Source organism: Dryobates pubescens, chromosome 3 (genome assembly GCF_014839835.1).
Source record: "Dryobates pubescens isolate bDryPub1 chromosome 3, bDryPub1.pri, whole genome shotgun sequence".
In the NCBI taxonomy this organism is placed as follows: domain Eukaryota; kingdom Metazoa; phylum Chordata; class Aves; order Piciformes; family Picidae; genus Dryobates; species Dryobates pubescens.
This window is the reverse complement of record NC_071614.1, coordinates 12,398,754-12,425,161: the sequence shown is the minus strand read 5'-3', so window position 1 is coordinate 12,425,161 and position 26,408 is coordinate 12,398,754. Positions and strand designations below refer to the sequence as shown.

Below are 26,408 nucleotides of genomic sequence, written 5' to 3'. Positions count from 1 at the left end.
TTGAGGTCCCTTCCAAGCCAACTCATTCTATGAATGAATTCTCTGTGTCTCCATTGATCACAGAGGAGGCTTTCATGATTAGTGTGACCCTAGATGTCTGTGTTGCAGATGAAATTGCTGCTGACCTTTTGCTAGCTCCATATAACAAAAGCAAACACTTCAGTGTTTGCAGATCGTCCTCATCCCTCCTCAGTGTGGAGGCAGCCAAGGAGATGTTTATCTGTGCTCTGTGTCTGCAGCAGCAGCAAACTTGTGAGCAGATTTGATCCTGTGAGGGGCTGAACAGCAGCTCTGATGTGATGGCACTGAAATTACTGCTGCAGAGGATGCTGAGTATTTCACACCACCACAGCCTCACCAGCCCAGTGCCAACCCCTTTGGAAGGAAGTTTGTTCTGCTTCCCTTCCCTGAGCAAACCTTTTCTTTCTCCCTTCTGACACTGCAGTGCTGGCACGTGTCAAGAACCAGCTGCAAAAGTACCACCAAGAGAACCAGGGGCTGATTAAAATGGTGAGAGATTCACTGGCTGGCTATGAGTCCAAGATCAGTGACCTCCAGGAAGCTCTGAACCAGGCCTCAGGACAGATCAAGCAGGCTGAAAACTTAAACAGAGACAATGGCGTTCTCTTGGAAGACATCAAGGTAAAGCCAGGGTTTGGGAGGAGAAAGCTAAAGCTCAGGGAATAAGAGCTTTCAGGGACTGCTTTTGGCCTTGCAGAGTCAGGGAGCACTAATTCCTTCCTCTTTCCCCAAGGGCTCTTTCCATCTCTTAATGCACAGGTGGCAATGGGGCCTGCTCCTGCTCATGGCCTCTCTAGGTGACCAGGACAGCTTGACCAAGGCAGAGCTTTGATGAGAGCAGGGAAGCAGGGTCTGTACTGAGCCCTTCTCTTCAGCTGTCACTGACCTTTTTGTTTTCTAGTCTAGACCAAATCCCTGCTGCTGAGGTGCTTTTCATAGCAAGTGCTTGGCTTTCCCAGGCAGGAAAGGAGGGAGCAGTGATGTGAAATTGTTAATTAAGAGGACACAGTCTCAAGCTGTGCCAGGGAAGGTTTAGGCTGGAGGTGAGGAGAAAGTTCTTCCCAGAAAGGGTAGTTGGCCATTGGGATGTGCTGCCCAGGGGAGGTGGTGGAGTCCCCATCCCTGGAGGTATTCAAGAGGAGATTGGATGTGGCAGTTGAAGCCATGGTTTAGTTGTCAGGAGGTATTGGGTGATAGGTTGAACTTAATGACCTCTGAGGTCTTTTCCAACCTTGTTGATTCTATGATTCTATCTGGGATTCATGTTCTAGAGACCTGCTTCTGAGCTCTCATCACAGAGGTGACAAGAAGCAGCTGCCACTGCTGAGCACTGCTTGATGATACAGCCGGGGGGAACAGGGCAAGAAATAAGGCTGTGCTGCAGGACCCATTCTGTAATTCACTGCCTTGGTCCTGAAAGCCTGCTTAGCACCCTGCTGTCAGACCACAATGCTGTCACTGCTGTCCCTCCACTCTGCTGTCACTGCTTAGCACAGTGCTGCTCCCCAGCCAGTCTGCTAAGGCGCAGGCTGGCTGTGTGCGGTGTGACTCTGCCCTAGAGCTGCGCTGTGGATTGCCACAGGGCTGCTCTAGACCAAGGAGCTTCACCCCCCTCAGAGCTTTCAAGAGGATAAGGTGAGAGGTTTCATTCTTCTTTTCTGGTAAGCTCTCCAGATGAAGGGGTGGTGTAGTCACTTTATTTCTGCCTTTGGAAGAACAGAAAGGATCAGGAAAATCAAGATTCCAGGTTTGAGAGATCAAGAATTTGGAGTAAGGTGGGGGTTGGGCTCTTCTCCCTAGCATCACCTAGCATCAGGTGACAGAACCAGAGGAAATGGCCTGAAATTGTGCCAGGGGAGGCTTAGGTTGGAGATGAGGCAAAATGTCTTTGCTGCCAGAGTGGTCAGGGCTTGGCAGAGGCTGCCCAGGGAGGTGGTGGAGTCCCCATCCCTGGAGGTGTTCCAGAGAGCTGTGGCCATGGCACCTGGGGCCAGGGTTTAGTGGCCATGGTGGGGTTGGGTTGCTGGTTGGACTGGGTGATCCTGGACAGCTTTTCCAGCCCAAACAATTCTAGGGTTCTATGACACTCAGCTGTTGTGTCCTGACAGTTCATCTCAGCTGCCCTGTACTGCTTTTGAGTATCAGCATACAGTTATGTACAGTTAAGTGCTGGAGCCTGCAGCCCAGCTGTACATTACACCACTGCAGACTCCTGAGTTTTCTCTCTCTTCTCATCAGTAGGATCACATTAGTCCCCAGACACTGCAGGCATCTGCTTAACACAGCAGTAAATCCCACTGCAAACTAGGTGTGCTTTTCCTTGCCTTCATTATTCACAGAGTCTCAGAGTGTTAGGGGCTGGAAGGGACCTCCACAGCTCATCCAGTCCAACCCCCCTGCCAGAGCAGGGTCACCCAGGGCAGGGCACACAGGAACACATCCAGGTGGGGTTTTGAATATCTCCAGAGAGGGAGACTCCACAACCCCCCTGGGCAGCCTCTTCAGGGATAAATCCTTCCTCCTGTTTCCATGGCACTTCCCCTGCCTCAGCTTCCACCACTGCCCTTGTGCTGGCATTGGGCATCCCCCAGCAGAGCCTGGCTCCAGCCTCTGGGCACTCACCCTGCACAGCTTTAGCAACAGCAATGAGGTCACCTCTCACATCTTCTCTAACCTTTCATTCTCTCTCAGAAACGAGTTGAGGAGACCAATGTGCAGCAGAGTGGGATCCTGGCAATCCTGAGCTCCGCACGCTCCTCCCTCACACAAGCCACCAGCGTGCTGGGGCTGCTGCAGAAGAGCAAAGAGGTACACTTAACCCTCCCAAGTTCAGGTTAAGTATCTTGGTGCCACTCTAGTGGGCAGCAGAACTCAGTGGCTAGCACACAAAAAGGGAAGGCTCTCACAGCCCATCCTGGGTGCAAGACGCTCCTGCCTGCCCAGGTTTCCAAGCTTGTTGAGGATGTGCCTGAGGAAGACACTGAGCTGCAGCTCTCTGGGGCAAGAGGAAACAGCCTGCCCAGGTTTCCAAGCTTGTTGAGGATGTGCCTGAGGAAGACACTGAGCTGCAGCTCTCTGGGGCAAGAGGAAACAGCCTGCAGCTGTGCCATTGTGTATTGGCACCATTTCTTCACCAAAAGGGTTGTCAAGCACTGCAACAGGGAGGTGGTTGAGTCACCCTCCTTAGAGGTATTTCAAAGCTGTGTAGCTGTGGCACTTAGGGACATGGTTTAGAGGTGGACTTGGCAGTGTTAGGTAATGGTTGGACTCAGTGATCTCCAAGGGGGGGTTTCCAACTTAAATGATTCTGCCTGAATTGGGGAGAGTAACTGTGAGAAATAGCATCAGTGATGGTGCTGTTCCTGTATGTGTCTCTGGGCAATTGCCTTCAACCACTGCCAGAGAGGGGATGCTGGGCTGCACAAGGCTCCCTTGGGGCTGTGGAAAGGTTTTTAGCCTCCCTCAGCTTTTACATAATGGGTCTAGAAGCATCATGTAATGAGTACAAGTTGTTTCCAGGAACCTGCAGATTAAGTTGTAAGATAATTTTCTTCCCCTTGGTGTCCCCAAGTGCCAGGAGTTTGTAACAGTGAAGGAGACAGAGGAGGACAGAATCCAGCCCTTGGTGCACAAATAAACCATCACCTTTCTAACCCCTCAGGAATATGAAGGCCTGGCTGCCCAGCTGGATGGAGCAAGGAAGGACATGAATGCCAAGCTGGCAAACCACTCCCTATCAGCAAGCAAAGAACCACTGGTGGTGAGGGCTGAGGAGCATGCCAAAGCTTTGGAAGACTTGGCAAAGCAACTGGAAAAGTATGTTGCCATTCCTGTAGAGGAGCAGCTGTGGTGTGCAACACCCAAGGCTGCATGGCTCTGCCTGTGCCTTCACCTGCAGCAGCAGGCTGTGCATGCAGATATCTGCATCACTGACAGGCTTGGTGTGGCTGCTGCTGCAGGATGCTGGAGCAGCCAGAGGTGATCTGGGATCTGTCCAGCAGCAGGCTGTGCATGCAGACATCTGCATCACTGACAGGCTTGGTGTGGCTGCTGCTGCTGCTGCAGGATGCTGCAGCAGCCAGAGGTGATGTGGGATCTGTCCAGCAGCAGGCTGTGCATGCAGACATCTGCACCACTGACAGGCTTGGTGTGGCTGCTGCTGCTGCTGCAGGATGCTGGAGCAGCCAGAGGTGATGTGGGATCTGTCCAGCAGCAGGCTGTGCATGCAGACATCTGCACCACTGACAGGCTTGGTGTGGCTGCTGCTGCTGCTGCAGGATGCTGCAGCAGCCAGAGGTGATCTGGGATCTGCAGTTCCCTGAGCTGCTCTGCCCTGAAGTGTATTTGGTAGGGGCTGTGATGGGGGCAGCTGATCAGCCCTGTGCCTTGGTGACTTCTGCTATACACTCATTTAAAGGCCTCTTTGGAGCCCCACAGCTGAGCCTTGCCAGGCACCTGAGCTTCCCTCCTTCTACTGAAGGCAGCAGTTACTTGGCAAAGGCAGGGTGAGGCTGTCTGGAGTGACAAAGTGCTAAGTGTTGATCACACAGAGCACTGCATCAGCCAGACTGCTTCCTGATGACCCCTGAGCTTCCCCCATCTTCTGAAGAGTCTTTTCATATTGCTCTGCCCCCAAGCTTGATGGTTTTAGCAGAATGGGATTGCAAATCCAGCTGAAAGCCTTTTTCTGTGTGAGGATTCCTTGGCTGCACCCTGAGTTCAGGGGTGCCAGGGCACTCTGCCTGCAGGAGGCTGCATTGCCCCCCTCTTTCCAACAGAATCAAGAACAGCTACAGGAAGGATGAGCTGGTGGGCTGTGCTGTGGAGGCTTCCACTGCCTATGACAATATTATCAATGCCATCAAAGCAGCAGAGGAAGCAGCCAGCAAAGCTGGGAATGCAGCTGACTCAGCTTTATTGGTAAGTACCCAGAAGGGGCTGACTGATGGGGAGCTGCTGCAGCTGGATTGGGTTTGTGACTGTCAGAGACAGAGCCAGGTGTCCTGGCACATCTCATTTGGCTGTGGCAACTGTGTGAGCTGCTGTGGTGCTTGTTCATGACCTAGAGAGCAGCCCTGGGGAGAAGGACCTGGGAGTGCTGGTGGCTAACAAGCTCTGCATGGGACAGCAATGTGCACTGGGGGCCATGAAGGCCAATGGGGTCCTGGGGTGCATGGAGAGGAGTGTGGCCAGCAGAGCCAGGGAGGTTCTCCTCCCCCTCTACTCTGCCCTGCTGAGGCCTCATCTTGATTACTGTGTTCAGTTCTGGGCTCCCCACTTCAGGGACAGGGATCTGCTGGAGAGGGTCCAGCAGAGGGCTACCAGGATGATTAGGGGACTGCAGCACTGCCTGGTGAGGGGAGGCTGAGAGCCCTGGGGCTGGTTAGTCTGGAGAGGAGAAGATTGAGAGGGATCTGATCAATGTTTATCAATATCTGAGGGCTGGGGGTCAGGAGGAAGGGGACAGGGACAGGCTCTGCTCACTTGCTCCCTGGGATAGGACAAGTGGCAATGGATGTAAGCTGCAGCACAGGAGGTTCCACCTCAACACAAGGGGGAACTTCTTTAATGTAAAGGTCCCAGAGCCCTGGAGCAGGCTGCCCAGAGAGGTTGTGGAGTCTCCTTCTCTGGAGCCTTTGCAGCCCTGTCTGGATGTGTTCCTGTGTGACCTGTGCTGGATTCTGTGGTCCTGCTCTGGCAGGGGGGTTGGAATGGATGATCTCCAGAGTTCCCTTCCCCTTCCAAACCCTAACATCCTGTGAGCCTGTAGTCTTGGTTCAGGACTAAACAGGGTAGTTGCTGCCTTTCTGATGAGGCTGTCCCTGTGAGTGGTCATCCAAGTAAAGACAGCTGCATAAGAGCCTGGTAAGCACTGAAGGGAATTCGAGTATCAGGTGAAGGAAGGAGAAGAAATGTCCTGAAATTGTGCCAGGAGAGGGTTAAGTTGGAGATGAGGACAAATGTCTTTGCTGCAAGAGTGCTCAGGGCTTGGCAGAGGCTGCCCAGGGAGGTGGTGGAGTCCCCATCCCTGGAGGTGTTACAGAGAGCTGTGGCCATGGCACCTGGGGCCAGGGTTTGGTGGCCATGGTGGGGCTGGGTTGATGTTGGACTGGGTGATCCTAGAGGCTTTTCCTACAAAATGAACTCTTTGCATCTGTGATTTCAGGCATTCTCTTTCACCTGGCACTAGCACTGCACACCTGATCTGCAGCAGGGCTGTGGTATCCACAACCTGCTGCTGGAAATTTCTTCTGAATGCCCTAAAATGCTGTCAGAAGTTTGCCAAAGGCCAAGGCTGTGTTCTGTTTAAATTCACCTTGATGTTCTTCATGTGAAATCTTCCTACTGTACAGTTGGGGTTTTAAACTAGATTGGACTATCTCTTTTACTCTTGGAATGTAAGAGCAGCCAGGCAGAAAGGGGCTTGGGGGTACTGATTGACAGCCAGCTGAACAGGAGCCAGCAGTGTGCCCAGGGAGCCAAGGAGGCCAAGGACATCCTGGCCTGCATCAGGAAGAGTGTGGCCAGCAGGAGCAGGGAAGTCATTGTGCCCTGTGCTCAGCACTGCTGAGGCCACACCTTGAGCTCTGTGTCCAGTTCTGGGCTCCTCAGTTTAGGAAAGATGTTGAGCTGCTGGAAGGTGTCCAGAGAAGGGCAACAAAGCTGGGGAGGGGTCTGGAGCACAGCCCTGTGAGGAGAGGCTGAGGGAGCTGGGGTTGCTTAGCCTGCAGAAGAGGAGGCTCAGGGGAGACCTCATTGCTCTCTCCAGCTCCCTGAAGGGAGGTTGTAGCCAGGAGGGGGTTGGTCTCTTCTTCCAGGCAAGCAGCACCAGAACAAGAGGACACAGTCTCAAGCTGTGCCAGGGAAGGTTTAGGCTGGAGGTGAGGAGAAAGTTCTTCCCAGGAAGAGAGATTGGCCATTGGGATGTGCTGCCCAGGGAGGTGGTGGAGTCACCATCCCTGGAGGTGCTCAAGAGGGGATTGGAGACATGGCACTTGGAGCTATGGTTTAGTTGTCAGGAGGTGTTGGGTAGTAGGTTGGACTTGCTGATCTCTGAGGTCTTTTCCAGCCTTATTGATTCCATGATTCTCTGATTCCATGACTAAAGCAGCCTGGCACTTCTCTCCCCAGACTGTGAAGAGAGAAGACCTCTCAGGAAAAGCTGCCAAGTTAAAAACTGAGAGCAGTGCCCTGCTGGATCAAGCACAGGAGACTGAAAGGACATTGAAAGGTACTGGGGAAGAAAGTGGTGGCAGCAGGGCTGGCACAAGCTTTCCCTGAAGCAGGAGTTCTGCCAGCTGGGCAAAGCTCTGCAGCACAGATCTGAGCAGAAGCAGCTAATCTCAGTGCAGTGGGGCATGGTGTGCTGAGTGCTTCTCCTGCAGCACTCCTCTCCAGCACATCCTTAGCTCCCTGTTGGTTTGGCAGAGTTCAGGGGCAGCAGGAGCTGTGTGAGAGTGCAGGAGGTGCCACCACACCTCCTGTCCAGCAGAGGGGTGGCATCTCTGTTTACAGCTCACCCAGGGCATTCACTGTGTTGCAGCTCTTGCTCCAAATCTTGAAGACATGAAGCAAAGACTTGGAGCTGCTGATGGAAAGAAGAATTCTCTGCAAGTTGATCTTGTGACTCTTCAGAACAACCTCAATGGCATTGACAGAGGTCAGTTGCTGCTCAGTTCTGGCTTGCCTCTTCCATCTGTTGCTGTAAGGCTCTGGCTGTGCATTTGTGTGTTTCAGATGACATCAACAACATCATCACCAGTGCCAAGAACACGGTAGAAAGTGCCAAGGGTGTCACAACTAATGTCCTGGAGGAGCTGCTCCCAATTCAGGAGGATGTGGAAGAAATGAAGAGCACCTATGGAAGCACACAGAGTGCTGGCTTCAGTAAAGCACTGATGGAGGCCAACAACTCAGGTACTGCAGGTGCTGAGGCCTGCCAAGGCAAGGCCTCCTAATGGCCAACCTAACCCTCCCCTGGGGCAACTTGAGGCCATCTCCTCTCATCCTGCCACTTGTTACTAGGGAGCAGAGCCCAACCCCCACCTGGCTGCAGCCTCCTCTCAGGGAGCTGCAGAGAGCAAGGAGGTCTCCCTCAGCCTCCTCTTCTCCACACTCAACCCCCCCAGCTCCCTCAGCTGCTCCTCCCCAGCCCTCTTCTCCAGACCCTTCCCCACCTTTGTTGCCCTTCTCTGGACCTGCTCCAGCCTCTCAATGTCCTTCTGGGAGTGTGGACCCCAAAATTGGATCTAGTACTCAAGCTGTGGCCTCCCCAGTGCTGAGTCCAGAGGGACAATCCCTGCCCTGCTTCTGCTGGCCACACCATTGCTGCTCCAGGCCAGGCTGCTGGTGGCCTCCTTGCCCACCTGGGCACCCCCTGGCTCATCTTCAGCCAGCTGTGAACCAACACTCCCAGGTGTTTCTCTGCTGGGCAGGTTGCAGCCACTCTGCCCCAAGCCTGCAGCATTCCTGGGGTTGTTGTGGCCCAAGTGCAGGACTTTCTGGAAGTGCTGATTCTGTCTGCTCCCACAAATAACTTTGCCTACAAGCTGCAAGTGTCCAATAACCTCTGTAGAAGCCAGTGAGGGCTTCCTGCCAGTGCAGGACCAATGCAGACAGTCCTGTCCCCACCCAGCTCACTGCTTCTCTGACACCCATGCTCTGATACATCTTTTCCCAACTGTTTTCCTCCTCCTTTCTGTCACCCCTGACTCTTTTTCTTCTGTTGCAGTGAAAAAACTGACAACCAAACTTCCAGACCTGTTCAGCAAGATTGAGAGCATCAACCAGCAGCTGCTGCCCATCAGCAACATCTCTGAGAACCTGAACCGCATCAGGGAGCTGATCCAGCAGGCAAGAGATGCTGCAAACAAGGTCAGTCCTGGACACTGCACTCCTGCTTCACCTCAGGGCTTTGGAGCCAAACTCTGGCTCCTCTTTCTAAATCATTGTACTGCTTGAGATCATAGCCAAAAGGCTCAGAAGGGACTCCCTGTGTCCAAGGAGCCCCATGGGAAAGACAAGGGGGCATGGGGACAAGGGACTGCTGGGGACATTCCCATGGGACTGCAGGAGAAAATGTTTGCCCCTGAGAGCAGTCAGAGACTGGAATCATCTCCCAGGGGCAGCAGTGGAGTCCCCTCCATGGGGCAGTTGGAAGGCTCAGCTTGGCAGGGTGCTGGGCAGCTCCTTTCAGCTCTGCTGTTAGCTGCAGAGGTTGGAGCAGGTGCTCCCTGGGGTCCCTTCTAGCCTGCACTCTGGGACTCTGTGAGGAAACAGGATAGGATAGGATAGGATAGGATAGGATTAACCAGGTTGGAAAAGACCTTTGAGATCATCAAGTCCAACCTGTCACCCAACACTTCCTGATCAACTAAACCATGGCACCAAGTGCCTCATCCAGGCTCTTCCTAAACACCTCCAGGGATGGGGATTCCACCACCTCCCTGGGCAGCACATTCCAGTGGCCAATCTCTCTTGCTGGGAAGAACTTTCTCCTCACCTCCAGCTTAAACTTCCCCTGGCACAGCTTGAGACTGTGTCCTCTTGTTCTGGTGCTGCTTGCCTGGGAGAAGAGACCAACCCCCACCTGGCTACAACCTCCCTTCAGGGAGCTGGACAGAGCAAGAAGGTCTCCCCTGAGCCTCCTCTTCTCCAGGCTAAGCAACCCCAGCTCCCTCAGCCTCTCCTCACAGGGCTGTGCTCCAGACCCCTCCCCAGCTTTGTTGCCCTTCTCTGGACACCTTCAAGTCTCTCAATGTCCTTCTTAACCTGAGGAGCCCAGAACTGGACACAGGGCTCCAGGTGTGGCCTAACCAGTGCTGAGCACAGGGGCAGAAGGTTCTTGCAATGTGTGGCAGACACCAGACACAAATTTAGTTCCAAAGCAGCACCCAACACTTACAGTGGCTGTGGTTTGTGCCTAGATGACAGATGCAGGAGCATCCTCCTCTGTCCTACTCCAGGAGGGCCTTTCCCAGCTCATCTCTGTAACACTTACTTGTCCAACAGCCTCTTTGCTTCCAAGGGATGCTGTGTTGGCTTGGGCAGCAGGGGGAGAGTTGGCTCTGCAGCTCAGAAGCTGGCACTGCCAAAAGAGTTGTGCTGCCCTCTGATCTTCTGTCTACAGCTGCTCCTCCACGTTTGGAGAAGGTCCAGAGGAGGCCACAAAAATGATCAAGGGTTGGAGAACCTCCCCTGTGGGGACAGGCTGGGAGAGTTGGGGCTGTTCAGCTTGGAGAAGAGAAGGCTACAGGCAGACTTCAGAGCAGCCTTCCACTACCTGAAGGGGCCGAAGGAGAGCTGGGGAGGGACTTGTGACAAGAGCTGGGAGTAACAGGACAAGGGACAATGGCTTTGCGCTGGAAGAAGGGAGATTAAGACTGGAGATGAGGAAGAAATTCTTTGCAGTGAGGGTGGTGAGACTCTGGCACAGGTTGCCCAGGGAGGCTGTGGCTGCCTCCTCCCTGGAGGTGTTCAGGGCCAGGTTGGTTAGAGCCTTGAGCACCCTGGGCTGGTGGGAAGTGTCCCTGCCCATGTCAGGGGGTTGGATCTGGATGATCATGAAGGTCCCTTCCAATCCAGCTGTTGCAGTTTGAGCTGACTGCACCACCTCCCTGGGCAGCACAGTCCAGTGGCCAGTTCCTCTTTCTGGGAAGAACTTTCTCCTCACCTTGAAAATGAAGCAGTCATTTCCTTCAGCAAATCCTGAAGGTCCCTTCCAACCCAAATCATTTCAGGATTCTCTGCTCTCCTTTCCCCTCAGAAGCAGCTGCCCCACACAGTGGCCTCAGATCCTTGAGGCCACCACAAATTAGCTGCAGGTCCAGTGAAGAGTGGGGCAGGGAGAGCATGGTGCAAGGAGCTCCAGCAGGCTGTGTCCTTACTAATGGCAGAGGTGCTCTGGGAGCTCCCACAGCCAGCAGAGTCCAGCAGCAGGCTGTGCATGCAGACATCTGCACCACTGACAGGCTTGGTGTGGCTGCTGCTGCAGGATGCTGGAGCAGCCAGAGGTGATGTGGGATCTGTCCAGCAGCAGGCTGTGCATGCAGACATCTGCACCACTGACAGGCTTGGTGTGGCTGCTGCTGCTGCTGCAGGATGCTGGAGCAGCCAGAGGTGATCTGGGATCTGTTCAGCAACAGGCTGTGCATGCAGACATCTGCATCACTGACAGGCTTGGTGTGGCTGCTGCTGCAGGATGCTGGAGCAGCCAGAGGTGATGTGGGATCTGTCCAGCAGCAGGCTGTGCATGCAGACATCTGCATCACTGACAGGCTTGGTGTGGCTGCTGCTGCTGCTGCAGGATGCTGGAGCAGCCAGAGGTGATCTGGGATCTGTCCAGCAGCAGGCTGTGCATGCAGACATCTGCACCACTGACAGGCTTGGTGTGGCTGCTGCTGCTGCTGCAGGATGCTGGAGCAGCCAGAGGTGATCTGGGATCTGTCCAGCAGCAGGCTGTGCATGCAGACATCTGCACCACTGACAGGCTTGGTGTGGCTGCTGCTGCTGCTGCAGGATGCTGGAGCAGCCAGAGGTGATCTGGGATCTGTCCAGCAGCAGGCTGTGCATGCAGACATCTGCACCACTGACAGGCTTGGTGTGGCTGCTGCTGCAGGATGCTGGAGCAGCCAGAGGTGATGTGGGATCTGTCCAGCAGCAGGCTGTGCATGCAGACATCTGCATCACTGACAGGCTTGGTGTGGCTGCTGCTGCTGCTGCAGGATGCTGGAGCAGCCAGAGGTGATCTGGGATCTGTCCAGCAGCAGGCTGTGCATGCAGACATCTGCACCACTGACAGGCTTGGTGTGGCTGCTGCTGCTGCTGCAGGATGCTGGAGCAGCCAGAGGTGATGTGGGATCTGTTCAGCAGCAAGCTGTGCATGCAGACATCTGCACCACTGACAGGCTTGGTGTGGCTGCTGCTGCTGCTGCAGGATGCTGGAGCAGCCAGAGGTGATCTGGGATCTGCAGTTCCCTGGGCTGCTCTGCCCTGAAGTGTATTTGGTAGGGGCTGTGATGGGGGCAGCTGATCAGCCCTGTGCCTTGGTGACTTCTGCTATACACTCATTTAAAGGCCTCTTTGGAGCCCCACAGCTGAGCCTTGCCAGGCACCTGAGCTTCCCTCCTTCTACTGAAGGCAGCAGTTACTTGGCAAAGGCAGGGTGAGGCTGTCTGGAGTGACAAAGTGCTAAGTGTTGATCACACAGAGCACTGCATCAGCCAGACTGCTTCCTGATGACAGTGTTTGGTGGCACTGGAGTCCAAATCTGCTCTAATTGGTGGTTAGAATGTGTAAGAGGTCACTTTGCAATCAGACACAGCAGGCAAATAATCACAGTCACAGAGTGTGAGGGGCTGGAAGGAACCTCCAAAGCTCATCCAGTCCAACCCCCTGCCAGGGCAGCATCACCCAGGGCAGGCCCCACAGGAACACATCCAGGTGGGCTTTGAATATCTCCAGAGAGGGAGACTGCACAACCCCCCTGGGCAGCCTCTTCAGGGAAAAATCCTTCCTCCTGTTCCCATGGCACTTCCTCTGCCTCAGCTTCCACCACTGCCCCTTGTGCTGGCATTGGGCATCCCCCAGCAGAGCCTGGCTCCAGCCCTTCAGCACTGGGAGGAGTAGCAGCAGCCAACTGTAACATCCTGGATCTTGTTTTTCTCCACAGGTTGCTGTTCCCATGAGGTTCAATGGCAGCTCTGGCGTAGAGGTTCGGCCTCCAAGCAACCTTGAAGATCTGAAAGGCTACACTTCCCTGTCTTTCTTCCTCCAAAGACCTAAGCCAAGAGCAGACACCCCCCAGAGGGCATCAAACAAGTTTGTGCTGTACCTGGGCGATAAAGATGTAGGTTGAGATGAGATTTCACCTGCTCTGCTAGCAGACATGCTTTGAGAAACAGCTGGGGGATGACTCCTGTTAGCTGAAGGCCATAGCTCCCCATGGCCCATGCCTCTGTGACTGCCACTCTGTGCTGGCAGAAGTGTCCTGTGACAACACAGCACTGCTCCTCCAGCAAAGCACCTTCTTGGCTGACTGATTGCTGTGCCCTGTGCTTTGTGCTCCTTTGGGGCTTGTTTCTCAGTCACAGACACCACCACAGCAGGGGCAGGTTCTGCAGCAGTCAGCACAAACTCAGCCCTACTCCTGCCCCAGAGCTTTGACTCTCTGCACACTGTAACTCACTGTGAGCTGCTCTGCATCTCCATCTTAAAAAGCATTCCCTCAGCTCTTAGTGCTTTTCTCTCCTGGATATGCAAATAGTGCTTGACAGCAGCTGAAAATGAGCCAGGGGGTGCCCAGGTGGGCAAGAAGGCCACCAGCTGCCTGGCCTGGAGCAGCAATGGTGTGGCCAGCAGGAGCAGGGCAGGGATTGTCCTCCTGTGCTGGGCACTGGGGAGGCCACAGCTTGAGTGCTGGGTTCAGTTTTCACTCCAAGAAGGACATTGAGAGGCTGGAGCAGGTCCAGAGAAGGGCAACCAAGCTGGGGAAGGGTCTGGAGAAGAGGGCTGGGGAGGAGCAGCTGAGGGAGCTGGGGGTGTTGAGTGTGGAGAAGAGGAGGCTGAGGGAGACCTCATTGCTCTCTACAGCTCCCTGAGAGGAGGCTGCAGTGAGGTGGGGGTTGGGCTCTGCTCCCTAGTCTCAGGTGACAGAAGGAGAGGAAATGGCCTGGAGTTGTGCCAGGGGAGGCTTAGGTTGGAGATGAGGCAAAATATCTTTGCTGCAAGAGTGGTCAGGGCTTGGCAGAGGCTGCCCAGGGAGGTGGTGGAGTCCCCATGCCTGGAGGTGTTCCAGAGAGCTGTGGCCATGGCACCTGGGCCATGGTTTGGTGGCCATGGTGGGGTTGGGTTGATGCTGGGCTGGAGGATCACAGAGAAAAGGCTGAGGTCTCATTAATGTTTATAAAGATCTGAGGGCTGGGTGCCAAGAAGAAGAGGTCAGGCTCTTTTTAGTGGTGCCCAAGGATAGGACAAGGAACAGCAGGTACAAGCTGGAACCCAAGAGGCTCCACCTCAACATGAGGAGAAACTTCTTAGCTGTGAGCAGGCTGCCCAGAGAGGTTGTGGAGTCTCCTCTGGAGACTTTCAAGACTCCTCTGGATGTGCTCCTGTGTGGCCTGCCCTGGGTGATCCTGCTTTGGCAGGAGGTTTTTGATTCAATGATCTCTTGGGGTCCCTTCCAACCCCTACCATCTATGTTTCTGTGTTTCCAGTCACCCCATCAGGAGCCATTGTGCTGGTGTGAGTGTCATCCCAAACACCTCTCTGAGTTTCACAGACAGACACAGCCTCACTTTCAGTGCAGCTGCCATGGGGTCATGGCTTTAGCAGGGAGGTGTTACAGAAGTGGCCATGAGTTGAGCCCCCTGTTGCTGTACAAAGCCACAGCTGACCCTTCAGTTAGTTCCTAGCTGCAGTCAGTGACTCAGGGACAGCAGGGCAGGCTCCAGGCTCTTCTTCCCAGAACTGATGAACTTAATAACCATTCTCAGCAGTGGGTGGGTGGGTGGACAACTTCTGACTCATGCAGAGTGTGCTGAGGGCTCTGAGGAAGTGCTGCTGTGTTTTACCCTCCTCAAGATGAATCATTTACTCATGCCACTCCCCTGTGCTGTTCTCAGGCTTCCAAGGGCTACATGGGGATGGCTGTGAAAGGAGGACGCCTCACCTGTGTCTGCAACCTGGGAGAAGGTGATGTGGAGGTAGATGTGCAGCCACTTGTGACTGAGAGTGAAACTGAGGAGGCCATTATGGACCAGGTCAAGTTTGAAAGGTATGAGTCAGCCTCACCTCCATCCCTGGAGAAAGGATGGAGCAGCTCCTTCTGGAGGGCATCTCAAGGCACTTGGAAGAGAGGAAGGTTATCAGGAGTAGTCAGCATGGATTCAGCAAGGGGAAATCCTGCTTGACTAACCTGATGGCATTCTGTGTTGCCAGAACTGAAGGGGGAGATGCAGGGAGAGCAGTGGATGTGGTCTACCTTGACCTTAGCAAGCCCTTTGACACCAGCTCCCATGACATCCCAGTGAGCAAGCTCAGCAAGTGTGGGATGGAAGAGCAGACAGAGAGGTGGATTAGGAACTGGTTACAAGATAGAGTTCAAAGAGTGGTGATCAATGGTGCCAGGCCCAACTGGAGAGCTGTAACCAGTGGAGACCCCCAGGGATCAGTGCTGGGACCAGTGCTGTTCAACACCTTCATCAATGACATTGATGAGGGCACAGACAGAGTCTGCTCAGCAAGTTTGCTGATGACAACACACTGGGAGGCTTGGCTGAGACAGCTGAAGGCTCTGCAGCCATCCAGTGAGACTTGGACAGACTGAGAGCTGGGCACAGAGGAACCAAATGAGGTCCAACAAGGACAAGTGCAGAGTCCTGCAGCTGGGGAGGAAGAGTAAACTGCAGCAGCACAGGCTGGGAGGGGATCTGCTGGAGAGCAGCCCTGGGGAGAGGGACCTGGGAGTGCTGGTGGCTAACAAGCTCTGCATGGGACAGCAATGTGCCCTGGGGGCCAAGAAGGCCAATGGGGTCCTGGGGTGCATCAAAGGAGTGTGGCCAGCAGAGCCAGGGAGGTTCTGCTCCCCCTCTGCTCTGCCCTGGGGAGACCTCACCTGGAGTATTGCATCCAGGTCTGGGCTCCCCAGCTCAGGAGGGACAGGGATGTGCTGGAGAGAGTCCAGTGGAGAGCTACCAAGATGATGAGGGGACTGAGCACTGCCTGGTGAGGAGAGGCTGAGAGCCCTGGGGCTGTTGAGTCTGGAGAGGAGAAGGCTGAGAGGGATCTGATCAATGCCTATAAATATGTGAAGGCTGGGGGTCAGGAGGGAGGGGACAGGGACAGGCTCTGCTCAGTTGCTCCCTGGGATAGGACAAGGGCAATGGATGTAAGCTGCAGCACAGGAGGTTCCACCTCAGCATGAGGAGGAACTTCTGCACTGTGAGGGTCCCAGAGCCCTGGAGCAGGCTGCCCAGAGAGGTTGTGGAGTCTCCTTCTCTGGAGCCTTTGCAGCCCTGTCTGGATGTGTTCTGTGTGACCTGTGCTGGGTTCTATGGTCCTGCTCTGGCAGGGGGCTTGGACTGGATGATCTCTTTGGGTCCCTTCCAGCCCCTGACATCCTGTGAGCCTGTGAGATCCACAGAGTCTTTTCCCAGCCCTGTCAAGCACTTCTTTTATCACTGGGAGGTGACCTTTGGCCTGTCTGGGTTGCTTGCAGGATTTACCAGTATGTCAAGCTCAACTACATCAAAGCAGCAACATCAACTTCTCCAGTCCCTGGAAGAACTTTGACTGCAAGCAGTGGAGGCAGTGACACTCTCCTAAATCTTGATCCCAGCACTGTTGTTTTTTATGTTGGAGGCTACCCACCAGACTTCAGGGTAAGAAGGTTTCTTTTGTCTTCCAAAGAGAGTTCCAAGTGAATCACTTTCTGCTCTGCCCTTCTGAGGCTGCATCTGGAGGACTGTGTCCAGTTCTGGGCTCCCTGGTTTAAGGACAGGGAACTGATGGAGAGGCTACAGCAGAGGGCTAAAACGAGGCTGAGGGCACTGGAACATCTCTGATGAGAAGAGACTGAGAGAATTTGGGCTTCTTAGTCTGGAGAAGAGCAGCCTGAGGGGGATCTCATCACTGCTGATCAGTACTTCAAGGGTGGGGGGCAGGAGGATGGGACCAGGCTTTGTTCAGTGGTGCCCAGTGACAGACAAGGGGCAGCAGGCACAAACTTGACCATCAGAAGTTTCACCTAAACATGAGGAGGAACTTCTCTGATTTAAGGGTGCTGGAGCCCTGGAGCAGGCTGCCCAGAGAGGTGGTGCAGTCCCCATCTCTGGAGACATTCCAAACCCTCCTGGATGTGCTCCTGTGTGACCTGCCCTGGGTGAGCCTGCCTTGGCAGGGGGGTTGGACTGGGTGATCTCCAGAGGTCCCCCTGCCATGCTGTGATTCTGTGATCCTGTTGTTCTTACAAGTGGAGATGGGAACCAGCCATCTTTCAGAGACTGTGTGGAAGTAGCAGAGAGGATGCAAGGAGATGCTGCTCCCTGCAGAAGCTGGCCTGCAGTATGCTGAAGCTCAAAAAGGGGAGGGTGATTTTATTTCATCTGCCAAGGACAGAATCAAACCTGTCCTGCCCTGCTCAGTGGTATTCCTATTCCATCCCTCTGAGTCTCCTCTGAAGTGTGCTGCAGTACTCCTGAGATGCCATCACAGGAGCACAGGATCACAGGGTGTTAGGGGTTGGAAGGAACCTCTGAAGGTCATGGACTCCAATCCCCTGCCAGAGCAGGAGCATAGAATCCAGCACAGGCCACACAGGAACGCATCCAGACAGGGCTGGAAAGGCTACAGAGAAGAAGACTCCACAACCTCTCTGGGCAGCCTGCTCCAGGGCTCTGGGACCCTTACAGTGAAGAAGTTCCTCCTCATATTGAGGTGGAACTTCTGTGCTGCAGTATCCATCCATTGCCTCTTGTCCTGTCCCAGGGCACAGTGAGCAGAGCCTGTCCCTTCCTTCCTGACCCCCAGCCCTTGGGTATTGATAGACATTGATCAGGTCCCCTCAGTCTAAACAGCCCCAGGTCCCTCAGCCTCTCCTCCCCAGGCAGTGCTGCAGTCCCTTCAGCATCCTTGTGGCCCTCTGTCGGGCTCTCCAGCAGATCCCTGTCCCTCCTGAACTGGGGAGATAGAAGCATTTGGAGATCTGTAGAATGTCACTTCCTGTCTCATACTGGTAGTTGCAGTAGGAGTGAGCAGCTGCAGGTCAGTGTAAGACTGGGTCAGCTGGTGCTGATGGAATGCTTTTGGTGACCCTCTCCTGCAGCCCCCCCCCAAGCTGGACTATCCTCACTATGAAGGCTGCATTGAGCTGGACAGCCTGAACGAGCACATTGTCAGCCTCTACAACTTCAAGAGGACTTTCAACCTCAACACCACTGAAGTGCAGCCCTGCAGGAGGTATGAGATAAAGGCAGAAGTGAATCCCAGCACTGGGATTCCCTTGTGATGGATTCTTGTCTTTCCACAGCCAGGGGAACAGCCACTGAGGGTGGCCTGGTGATTGGCTTCTGGCTCTTGGCCATTGCTGCATTTCTGAGAGAAAATCCTCAGTGTTGGCACAACTCACACCCATGGCAACCTCTGTCCACTGGCCAGCAATTCAAACCTCAAAACAGCCACAACACTTCATGGCTTGATGGGTTCAGCTCCTCTGTGAAGATCCCATGCAGTGCAGAGCAGTCAGTCACTGATGATTTCCTCCCCACAGACCATCAGTGGCTGACTGCAGCCAGGGGAAGGCTTTCTGTTAGTGCCCCTGCACCACAGGCTTTAACCAGGGCTTTTCAAACCCTCTGATGAGGCAAGTCACAGAATCACAGAGTGGTTAGGGTTGGGAGGGACCTCTGGAGATCACCAAGTCCAACCCCCCTGCCACAGCAGCATCACCCAGGGCAGGGCACACAGGAACACATCCTGGTGGGGCTTGAAAGTCTCCAGAGAAGGAGACTCCACAACCTCTCTGGGCAGCCTGCTCCAGGGCTCCAGCACCCTCACAGCAAATAATTGTTCCCTCATGCTGAGGTGGAACTTCAATATGCATCCATGGCTCCTTGTCCTGTCACAGGATCTGACAGAACAGAGCCTGGCCCTTCCTGACCCCCAGCCCTCAGCTATTGATAGACTTCGATCAGATCCCCTCTCAGCCTTCTCCTCTCCAGACTAAACAGCCCCTGGGCTCTCAGGCTTTTTGCTCTCCTGTGTTCACTGCTGTGACCCTGGCTTCTTGCAGGTACAAAGAAGAGACTGACCAGAGCTATTTTGAAGGCAGTGGCTATGCCAGTGTGGCAGTGAGGGAACCAAACACCCACAGCCGGGTGCGCTACGAGCAGACCATCGAGAGCACTGCAGACGAAGGCATCGTCTTCTTTGCAGCAGAGGGGGTAAGCTGGGCAAGGCTTCCCTCTGGGGGCCAAGGACAGGGGCAGAACTTACTCAAGAACATCCCAGATTTGGTAATAGCTGTCAGGAGCTACCTTCCAAGAGTTCTTTCTGCCCATGGGCCAGGTAAGTAGCTGCTGCCCTGTGTTCAAGGTTTAGTTTTAGTCCTGCCAGGAGCAGGGACTGGGACTTGATGCTCCTGATGGGTCCCCTCCAACATGGGATCATAGAATGACCTGGGTAGGAAGGGACCTCCAAAGGTCATCCAGTCCAACCCCCTCTGCAGTCAGCAGGCACATCCTCCACTAGATCAGGTTGCCCAGAGCCCTGTCAAGCCTCCTTTGAATCTTTCCAGGGTTGCTTCTCAACCACCTCTCTGGGCAACCTGTTGCAGCGTTCCAGCAGCCTCGTGGCAGTGATGCTGCTCACCACATTACAGCCTTGTTTGCAATCACTGTGATGTGGTTTGGATCTGGTCTCAGGGCTGCAAAAAGTCAGTAGGCATCTTGAAATGGCAAAAAGCCCTCGAGGGATTTGGAGAATCCATCTGGAGCTGACACCGGAGCTGTTTATAGCAGATCATTATGCTTGAATACTGTCACTTGTAGTCTGCTTTCATTGAATCATAGAGTTGTTTCAGTTGGGTAACACCTTTAACATTGAGTCCAACCTTCAACCCAACACTACCATGGCCACTAAACCATGGCCCCAGGTGCCATCCATGGCCAAACGTTTCTTGAACACCTCCAGGGATGGAGTCTCCACCACCTCCCTGGGCAGCCTCTTCCAAACCTTAATCATTCTTTCAATGAAGAATTTTTTCCTAATTTTCAACCTAAATCTGTCCCCTGCCACAACCTGAGACCATTTCCCCTCATCCTGTGCCTTGTTACATGGGTGAAGAGCCCAACCCCCACCTCACTGCAGCCTCCTCTCAGGGAGCTGCAGAGAGCAATGAGGTCTCCCTCAGCCTCCTCTTCTCCACACTCAACACCCCCAGCTCCCTCAGCTGCTCCTCCCTAGCCCCCTTCTCCAGACCCTTCCCCAGCTTGGTTGCCCTTCTCTGGACCTGCTCCAGACCCTCAAAGTTCTTCTTGCAGTGAGAGGCCCAAAGCTGAACCCAGCACTCAAGCTGTGGCCTCACCAGTGCAGAGTACAGAGGCACAATCCCTGCCCTGCTCCTGCTGGCCACACCATTGCTGCTCCAGGCCAGGCTGCTGGTGGCCTTCTTGCCCACCTGGGCACCCCCTGGCTCATCTTCAGCTGCTGTCATGGAATCATAGAATCACAGAATTGTCAGGGTTGGAAGGGTCTTCGAGGATCATCCAGTTCCAACCCCCCTGCCATGGGCAGGGACACCTCACACTACATGGTTTAGTTGATCAGATGGTGTTGGGTGACAGGTTGGGCTTGATGATCTCAAAGGTCTTTTCCAACCTGGTTTATTCTATTCTGGTCTGTTCTACAGCAGGTTGCTCACAGCCACATCCAGCCTGGCTGCAAACACCTCCAGGCATGAGGCTTCCACCACCTCCCTGGGCAACCTGTGCCAGGCTCTCACCACCCTCATGGGGAAGAATGTTTTCCTACCATCCAATCTGAATCTCCCCACTTATTTTGCTCCATCCTCTCAGTCCTATCACTCCCTGACACCCTCAAAAGTCCCTCCCCAAGTTTCTATTAGGCCCAGGGCTCTCTCTGTGTCAGGGCACTGTGCTCACTTGTCTTCACCCCCCATCAGGCAGCACCCCAGGCCCTTTCTGTTCCCTTTTCCCCTCCAGGCCCTTACGGAAGCAACAAATTCTCTTCATTCAAACCACCCCATGACAGTGAGATGCCTGTGAAGTGTTGGCAGTTTCAGTGTTGTGTTTCTTTCCCTGCAGGACCAGTTCATCAGTGTGCTCATCAAGGATGGTCACACAGTTTTCAGGTACAAAATTGGCTCTGAGCCCCCAAAGGAGATCGAAAGCAATGCAACAGTGAGCGATGGAAGCTACAAGCAGGTATGTGGGCAGGAACAGGGTGGTGGCTTGAATGTTCCCCCCAACATTAACTTTGCCAGAGCAGCTCAGCTGGAAGCAAATGGCAGCTGTGTTTACAGGCAAAGCTACAGTCTGCAATGGATTGCAATGGATGTGTACCAAATGCACAGGATTCACAATATTTACAGGGGTTTACAGTTGATAAACCACAGGAGAACCCCTCTGTACTGTCTCCCCTGTCCACAAGGGAGAAAGGAGCAAAGAAAAAGTTGCTGTTAGACTTCACCAAAACAATGCAGCCAAGGTCAGGCAGAAGCAGCTTTGACTCCCTTCAGAGCACAGAGCAAGCAGAGCAGAGAAGCCCCCAGCATGTCTTGGCACAGGCAGTCTTATGGCAGACATCTCTCCACTGGAAGTGTTTAGAATGATCTTTGGGTTTCCTTTCCACACCCAAGAGGGATTTGTTTACATCCTTTCACTTTTCTGCTAGAAAACTGTAACAAGTTTTAAAGGCAAAGCCTAAACCTAAGCTGTGTCAGGGGAGGTTTAGGATGTTAGGACTGATCTCCAGAGGTCCCCTCCAACTCCTCCAGTTCTGTGATCCTGAGCCCAGAGAGTGGTGGTGAATGGTGCCACAGCCAGCTGGCAGCCAGGCACCAGTGGTGTCCCCCAGGGATCAGGGCTGGGCCCCAGCCTGTTCAGTATCTTCATTGATGATCTGGATGAGGGGGTTGAGTCAGTCATCAGCAAATTTGCAGATGACACCAAGCTGGGGGCAGATGTTGGTTAGTTAGAGGGCAGAAGGGCTCAGCAGAGGGATCTTGCTAGGCTGGACAGATGGGCAGAGGCCAACAGGATGGCATTCAACAAATCCAAGTGCCAGGTGCTGCACTTTGGCCACAGCAACCCCAGGCAGAGCTACAGGCTGGGGGCAGAGTGGCTGAGAGCAGCCAGGCAGAGAGGGACCTGGGGGTGCTGATTGACAACCACCTAAACATGAGTCAGCAGTGTGCCCAGGGGGCAAAGAAGGCCAATGGCATCCTGGCCTGCATTAGGAGCAGTGTGGCCAGCAGGAGCAGGGAAGTCATCGTGCCCCTGTGCTCAGCACTGCTGAGGCCACACCTTGAGTCCTGTGTCCAGTTCTGGGCTCCTCAGTTTAAGAAGGACATTGAGAGACTTGAAGGTGTCCAGAGAAGGGCAAGAAAGCTGGGGAGGGGTCTGGAGCACAGCCCTGTGAGGAGAGGCTGAGGGAGCTGGGGTTGCTTAGCCTGGAGAAGAGGAGGCTCAGGGGAGACCTTCTTGCTCTCTCCAACTCCCTGAAGGGAGGTTGTAGCCAGGTGGGGGTTGGTCTCTTCTGCCAGGCAAGCAGCACCAGAACAAGAGGACAGTCTTAAGCTGTGCCAGGGGAGGTTTAGGCTGGAGGTGAGGAAGAAGTTCTTCCCAGCAAGAGAGATTGGCCATTGGGATGTGCTGCCCAGGGAGGTGGTGGAATCCCCATCCCTGGAGGTGTTCCAGAGGGGATTGGATGTGGCACTTGGTGCCATGGTTTAGTCATGAGTTCTGTGGTGCCAGGTTGGACTTTATGATCTTTGAGGTCTCTTCCAACCTTGGTGATTCTGTGAATCTGTAAGGCACTAGTAGACAAAAGGAGAGGGAAAGCCTAACCAAGCAAACCTTGTGTCCAGCTCTGTGGGACTACTTCTAGTCTGCTGCATGACTCTTTGTTGGTGCTGAGTGAGGTAACTGCCATTCCTCTCCTCTTTCAGATCCATTTGGTGCTGGCCCGAAGCAGGAATACTGTTCACGTCAGTCCCAACATCAGAGCCAACATCAAAGTCTTCATCTTCACCAAGTACTATCTGGGTGGGATTCCACCAGCTCTGAGGGAACAGTGAGTAGCTGCTCCAGCCTAGGACACAAGCTGGGTGTGGGAACTCTTGCCCTGAGCAGTTTCTTCCATGCTCTGTCAGGTACCTCATGAGATATGCCAATCACCAGGGGCTCAGACATGATCCTAGCCTGGCATCCTTGGCTGAGTGGCATCTTCATGAGGGAGTATCCTGAAGCTTGGCTTCGAACAGCATGAAGTGTGTTGCCCCTGGGCAGCCCGATCCAGTTGAGGATGCTCCTGCTTGCTGCAGAGGGGGGTTGGACTGGATGACCTTTGGAGGTCCCTTCCAACCCAGACCTTCTATAGAGGGTAGAAAGGCTCTGCAGAGGGACCTTGCCAGGCTGGGCAGATGGGCAGAGGCCAACAGGATGGCATTCAACAAATCCAAGTGCCAAGTGCTGCACTTTGGCCACAACAACCTCAGGCAGTGCTGCAGGCTGGGGTCAGAGTGGCTGAGAGCAGCCAGGCAGAAAGGGACCTGGGGGGACTGGGTGACAGTAGGCTGAACATGAGCCAGCAGTGTGCCCAGGGGGCCAAGAAGGCCAATGGCATCCTGGCCTGCATCAGGAAGAGTGTGGCCAGCAGGAGCATTGTGCCCTGTGCTCAGCACTGCTGAGGCCACACCTGGAGTCCTGTGTCCAGTTCTGGGCCCCTCAGGTTAGGAAAGATGTTGAGCTGCTGGAAGGTGTCCAGAGAAGGGCAACAAAGCTGGGGAGGGGTCTGGAGCACAGCCCTGTGAGGAGAGGCTGAGGGAGCTGGGGTTGCTTAGCCTGGAGAAGAGGAGGCTCAGGGGAGACCTCATTGCTCTCTCCAACTACCTTAAAGGTGGTTGTAGCCAGGAGGGGGTTGGTCTCTTCTCCCAGGCAAGCAGCACCAGAACAAGAGGACACAGTCTCAAGCTGTGCCAGGGGAGGTTTAGTCTGGAGGTGAGGAGAAAGTTCTTCCCAGCAAGAGAGACTGGCCATTGGGATGTGCTGCCCAGGGAGGTGGTGGAGTCCCCATCCCTGGAGGTGTTCAAGAGGGGATTGGAGCCATGGTTTAGTTGTCAGGAGGTGTTGGGTGCCAGGTGGGACTGGACGATCTCTGAGGTCTTTTCCAACCTTATTGATTCTGTGCCCCTTCCATGATTCTCTGTGTGTGCAAGGCAGATTGCTCTAGTTCTGCTCCACCATTTCTTGCATTCTCACCATTTACAAGCTCCTCTCCTGGGGTGTGCTGTGAAATTCCAGGCTGATGAGCTGTTTGTTTTTCTCCTCTCCCCCTCTCTGCACCCAGCTTTAACATCTCCACCCCTCCCTTCCGGGGCTGCATGAAGAACGTGAAAAACCCCAGCACTGCCTCTGTGGTCTTTGATGAGACTGTTGGAGTCAGCAAGAAATGCTCAGATGACTGGAAGGTAACTAACAGAGGTCCTTAAAAACTTCTGCTGGAGTTCACAGGCTCCAGCTGGTCTATAAATTGTAGGCCACTATGCTTTGCTGAGGTCAGGAGTTCTGTTTGGTTAACCTGTGATGGCACTAAACGAAGCAAAGGTGCAAGGTCCTGCACCTGGGTCAAGCACAAAGCCAGGCAGGGTGAGGAGTGGCTCAAGAGCAGTCCGGAGGAGAAGGACTTGGGATGCTGGGTGAGGAGAAGCTCAACGTGAGCTGGCCACATACACTGCCAGCCCTCACCTCAGCCACGTCCTGGGCTGATCCCCAGCAGTGTGGCCAGCAGCTTGAGGGGGGGGATTCTGCCTCTGCTGAGACCCCACCTGGAGGCCTGTGTCCAGCTCTGGAGCCCAAAACACAAGGAGGACATGGAAGTGTTGGAGCAGGTTTGGAGGAGGACCCAGAAGACAATCAGAGGGCTGGGGAACCTCTCCTGTAGAGATAGGCTGAAGGAGTTGGGGCGGTTCAGTCTGGAGAAGAGAAGGCTGCAGGGAGACCTCAGAGCAGCCTTCCAGTACCTGAAGTGGCGCCAGGAGAGCTGGGCAGGGACTGTGGACAAGGAGTAGTGACAGGATGAGGGGCAATGGCTTTGAGCTGGGAGAGGGGAGATCTGAGACTGAGAGTAGTGAGGGTGGTGAGACACTGGCACAGGTTACCCAGGGAGGCTGTGGATGGCTCCTCCCTGGGGGTATCCAAGGCCAGGCTGGCTTAGGCCTTGAGCAGCCTGGGCTGGTGGGAGCTGTTCCTGGCAATCTTTTAGGTCCCTTCCAATCCAGACCATCCCATGAGTCTATGAGTTTCCCAGGGGTGTTCTGTGCTCTGACTCACACAGTTCCAGTTGTGCAGCTCATCTGCCCAGCTCCATGCTCAAGAACCATTGCTCCAGCTGCTCACTTTTGTGTCCCCAGTTGTGAAAACTTCCAAGGCCAACATGTTGATGGAAAGAGTAGCTGGAGGCTAACAGCTGGTGCCAGCCACCCAGCCTCATCTGCCTTTAGAGTTTCTCAGATCATTCTCAGTGCTGGTGAAGCCACTGCAGGCCTCTGCTCTGCACTGGAATAGTGCTTCCTCCTCTCTGCCTGGGTTTTGGCTGGAGCTGGTCACAGTCATGTTGAGTAGGACACTTGTCCCAGGTTGCTGTTTCTTCTACTCAGCAGGAAGCTCGCTGAAAGCGCGACCCTCTCTCTCTCTCGGCGTGCTGTGGCGCGACCCTCTCTCTCTCGGCTCGCTCGCGCGTGACCCTCTCTCTTGGTGCGCTGGGGCGTGACCCTCTCTCTCTCGGCTCGCTCGCGTGCGACCCTCTCTCGGCTCGCTCAGGTGCAACCCTCTCTCTCTCAGCTTGCTGCAGCACAACCCCCTCTCTCTCGCATCTCACGCACGACCCTCTCTCTCTCTCGGCTTGCTCGTGCACGATCCTCTCTCTCTCTTGGCTCGCTTGCGTGCGACCCTCTCTCTCTCGGCTCACTGAAAGTGCAACCCTCTCTCGGCGCGCTGGGGCGCGACCCTCTCTCTCTCGGCTCGCTCGCGCGTGACCCTCTCTCTTGGCGCGCTGGGGCGTGACCCTCTCTCTCTCGGCTCACTGAAAGTGCAACCCTCTCTCGGCGCGCTGGGGCGCGACCCTCTCTCTCTTGGCTCGCTCGCGCGTGACCCTCTCTCTTGGCGCGCTGGGGCGCGATCCTCTCTCTCTCGGCTCACTGAAAGTGCAACCCTCTCTCGGCGCGCTGGGGCGCGACCCTCTCTCTCTCTCGGCGCGCTGGGGCGCGACCCTCTCTCGGCTCGCTCAGGTGCAACCCTCTCTCTCTCAGCTCGCTGCAGCACGACCCCCTCTCTCTCTCATCTCGCGCGCGACCCTCTCTCTCTCTCTCTCATCTCGCGCGCGACCCTCTCTCGGCTTGCTGAGGCACGATCCTCTCTCTCTTGGCTCACTGAAAGTGCAACCCTCTCTCGGCGTGCTGGGGCGCAACCCTCTCTCTCAGCTCGCTGTGGTGTGACCCTCTCTCTCTCGGCTCGCTCAGGTGCAACCCTCTCTCTCTCTCGGCTCGCTGAGGCGCGATCCTCTCTCTCTTGGCTCACTGAAAGTGCAAGCCTCTCTCGGCGTGCTGGGGCGCAACCCTCTCTCTCGGCTCGCTGTGGTGTGACCCTCTCTCT

General features: G+C 54.7%; 1 protein-coding gene across 1 annotated transcript in view; it reads left to right on the top strand.

The window, feature by feature from the left end:
* The window catches only part of LAMA3 (laminin subunit alpha 3), a 169,955-nt gene that overhangs the window by 125,124 nt on the left and 18,423 nt on the right, over positions 1-26,408 (top strand). Inside the window, exons 46-61 of the mRNA XM_054180143.1 lie at positions 446-642; positions 2,713-2,829; positions 3,683-3,837; positions 4,800-4,941; positions 7,153-7,252; positions 7,565-7,681; positions 7,759-7,938; positions 8,753-8,895; positions 12,692-12,868; positions 14,643-14,794; positions 16,238-16,400; positions 17,843-17,976; positions 18,809-18,959; positions 20,841-20,960; positions 22,706-22,830; positions 24,106-24,226. Of these exons, the coding sequence (XP_054036118.1) occupies positions 446-642; positions 2,713-2,829; positions 3,683-3,837; positions 4,800-4,941; positions 7,153-7,252; positions 7,565-7,681; positions 7,759-7,938; positions 8,753-8,895; positions 12,692-12,868; positions 14,643-14,794; positions 16,238-16,400; positions 17,843-17,976; positions 18,809-18,959; positions 20,841-20,960; positions 22,706-22,830; positions 24,106-24,226 (2,294 nt within the window). The remainder of the gene's footprint in view (positions 1-445; positions 643-2,712; positions 2,830-3,682; positions 3,838-4,799; positions 4,942-7,152; positions 7,253-7,564; positions 7,682-7,758; positions 7,939-8,752; positions 8,896-12,691; positions 12,869-14,642; positions 14,795-16,237; positions 16,401-17,842; positions 17,977-18,808; positions 18,960-20,840; positions 20,961-22,705; positions 22,831-24,105; positions 24,227-26,408) is intronic.